At 54.3% G+C, this 2,656-nt stretch overlaps 1 protein-coding gene across 1 annotated transcript; it reads left to right on the forward strand.

Annotated features, from left to right (window-relative positions):
• Positions 1 to 495: 495 nt before the first annotated feature.
• Positions 496 to 2,058, forward strand: FANCF (FA complementation group F; the record flags this gene model as incomplete). The annotated part of the gene is made up of 1 exon (XM_081100394.1): positions 496 to 2,058. One exon carries the CDS (start codon positions 496 to 498, stop codon positions 1,579 to 1,581), a length of 1,086 nt encoding a protein of 361 aa, XP_080956520.1. The 3' UTR covers positions 1,582 to 2,058.
• Positions 2,059 to 2,656: the final 598 nt, after the last annotated feature.

Below are 2,656 nucleotides of genomic sequence, written 5' to 3' on the forward strand. Positions count from 1 at the left end.
AACAATAGACTATAATAGAAGTTAAGTGACTGTGGTCTCGCTCTCAAAATATCTTATTTTACTTTTCGTTTCCACTAACCGGGGCTTCAGTTTTAATAATGAAAGAACAATGTCACGGTCCAGACTTTTGCATAGTGCCTGGCATTCGTCAGTGGGAGTCAGTACATTTTTACTAGGCTGAATGGATCTTAAAATTTAATTTAATAACATTTTCATTAAATGAGCATCTCTCATGTGGCTCTTGGGATTCTCGCTAGGATGCCCTGCACTTACTCTCCCGCCCCTAAGAGTTCAAAGGACGAAGTAACACCACCCCGCTGTTTCTCCAGTTTAAACGCTTCTAAGTACCCGGATTAAAGTGGAGTTGTCAGATTGACAGCGACCTCGCCCAATAGCCTTGTAGGGAGGCGTATCATTTCCACAGACACGCCAATCAGCTCGCAGGGAGTCGCCGCCGCCAGGGTGAAAACGGAAGTCAGGCCCTCGCGCGCCGCCATGGAGTCGCTCTCGCAGCAGCTGGAGCGCTTCTCAGAGGTGCTGGCCGTCTCCCGCACCGCCCACGTCCGCAGCTGGGACCCCGCGACCGTGCGCCGGGCCCTGCAGTGGGCTCGCTACCTGCGCCACGTCTACAGGCGCTTTGGCCGTCATGCCGGCATCCGCTCGGCCCTGGAGCGGCGGCTGCAGGACCGGTGGAGGCGGGAGGACGGCCCGGGGCCCGCCGACTTCTCGGGGCTGACGAACTTCCGGGCCTTGGGGCGCTGCGACCTCCTGCTGTCTCAGTACCTGCTAGGGAACCGGGCCCTCGGGGATGCCGCCTTTCGCTGCCTGCTGCAGCAGCTCTGCCCCGGCCCCGGCGTCCGGGACGCCGAGGAGGAGACCCTGCAAGACCGCCTGGCCCTCCTCGCCCGCCGCCGGGCCGCCGTCCACCTGCTGCGCGCCAGCGGTTTGGGAGAGAACCCGGCCGCTCGGCGGGACCCACTGGTAGAGACTCAGGCCGAGCTGCTGCTGCGCCGTCTGCAGGAGGTGGGCGAGGCCGGGGCGGAGGGCCCCCGCGCGCTGCTCAGCGGCCTGTGGGCGCGCTGGCCCCAGAACAGCTTCCTGGAGGTGATAGCGGCCGCGCTGCTGCTGCCGCCGCCGTCGGTGCCCCCCGGCCCCCCCCAAAAGGAGCTGGAACTGGACAGCCCCCAGGCCCCGGGAGAGCGGCGTCACGAGCTGGTTCAGTGGCTTCTGGGCCAGCCAGACACCATGGCTGCTTTGTGCCACAGCCTCCCGGCCGGGCTTTTAGCTTCGGTGGTGGGTCGCCACCCGGAGCTCGTCCAGGTCTACCTGGGTCTGCTGACCGACTGGGGCCGACGGCTGCACTACGATCTCCGGAAGGGCGTGTGGGTTGGCGCCGAGGCCCGAGAGGGGCCCTGGGCGGAGCTGTACAGCCGGTTTCAGAGCCTCTGTCAGGCCCCCTCGCCCCTGAAAGATGAAGCTCGACGTGCCCTGGAGACTTGCAAGGCGCAGGATGGAGGTTTCGAGGCCCCTGGCCTTAGCATCTGGACAGACCTGTTGGTAGCTCTTGGGAGCGGTGCGTGATGCTGCCTTTGGGGAAAGACGAGGTCCAGGTCTCAGCCCAAGCCCAGTTCTATGTGGGCAACATTCTCTACTGACCACTTGAACATGTGGTTTACAGAATTAAAATGTCAGTGTTGCCACCAAATCTTTACTCTCATGTGTCCAAAATACATTTTAGGTACTAACTTGTAATAGGTGTAATGGTAATATATGAAAGGTTGGTGTGTGGTACCATGGGTTTTCTGGGTAGAGGAGATGACATTTAAGCCATGCAATTAACAGTAGTTAAGAAGGACCATTTCTCAGAATGCTGAAAAGATAGTACTTCGCCCTGGCCTGAGGCTCAGTTGGTTGAAGGTCGTCCCGTGTACCAAAAGGTTGCAGGTTCCATTCCGGATCCGGGCACATACTTAGGCTGCAGGTTTGATCCCTGTCATTATGGGAAACATCAATGTTTCTCCCTCTCAGAAAAAAGGCAATAAAAACAAAACATATCCCTTAGGTAAGAATAAAAAAAACAAACGTAATTTTCAAAGAAAAAACAGTTTTTGAACTCCCCAGTACTGAAGACTTCTTTGTGTTGTCAGATATGGTAACTCACATCAGTCTAATTTCTGTCCTCAATACTATGAAATAACTCTTGTCAAGGTCACAATTATTCCCATGATGCCAAATGCAAAGGAACATTTTTCTTGTATCAAATTACTAGACTTTCCTGCAACTTTAGGCATTTTGACCCCTCCCTTTTATTGAAACTAGGCTTGAAATTCTATTCTCAAAACCTATGTGATACTACTTTATCCTGGTTTCCTCCTGCCTTTCTAGCTACTTTTTCTCAATTTAATTTTCTGGCTAATTTCTCCCCTAATCAACCTTTTCTGGGATTTCTCAGAATTTAATAGTCTGGTTGCCATGTGTTCTCATCCATTTAAATACTACCTATGTGCACAATTTGTATCTCCAGCCCAGAGTTCTCATCAGAGCTCCATGACCAATATCCCCATATACAGTAGGTCCTCGGGTTACGGCGGAGATCCGTTCCTGTGGTGCCACATGGCGTGATTTTCGCTGTAAGTCGGAACCCACCTACATAAGC

The sequence above is a fragment of the Myotis nattereri genome, assembly GCF_964212035.1.
Source record: "Myotis nattereri genome assembly, chromosome: 9".
NCBI lineage: Eukaryota > Metazoa > Chordata > Mammalia > Chiroptera > Vespertilionidae > Myotis > Myotis nattereri.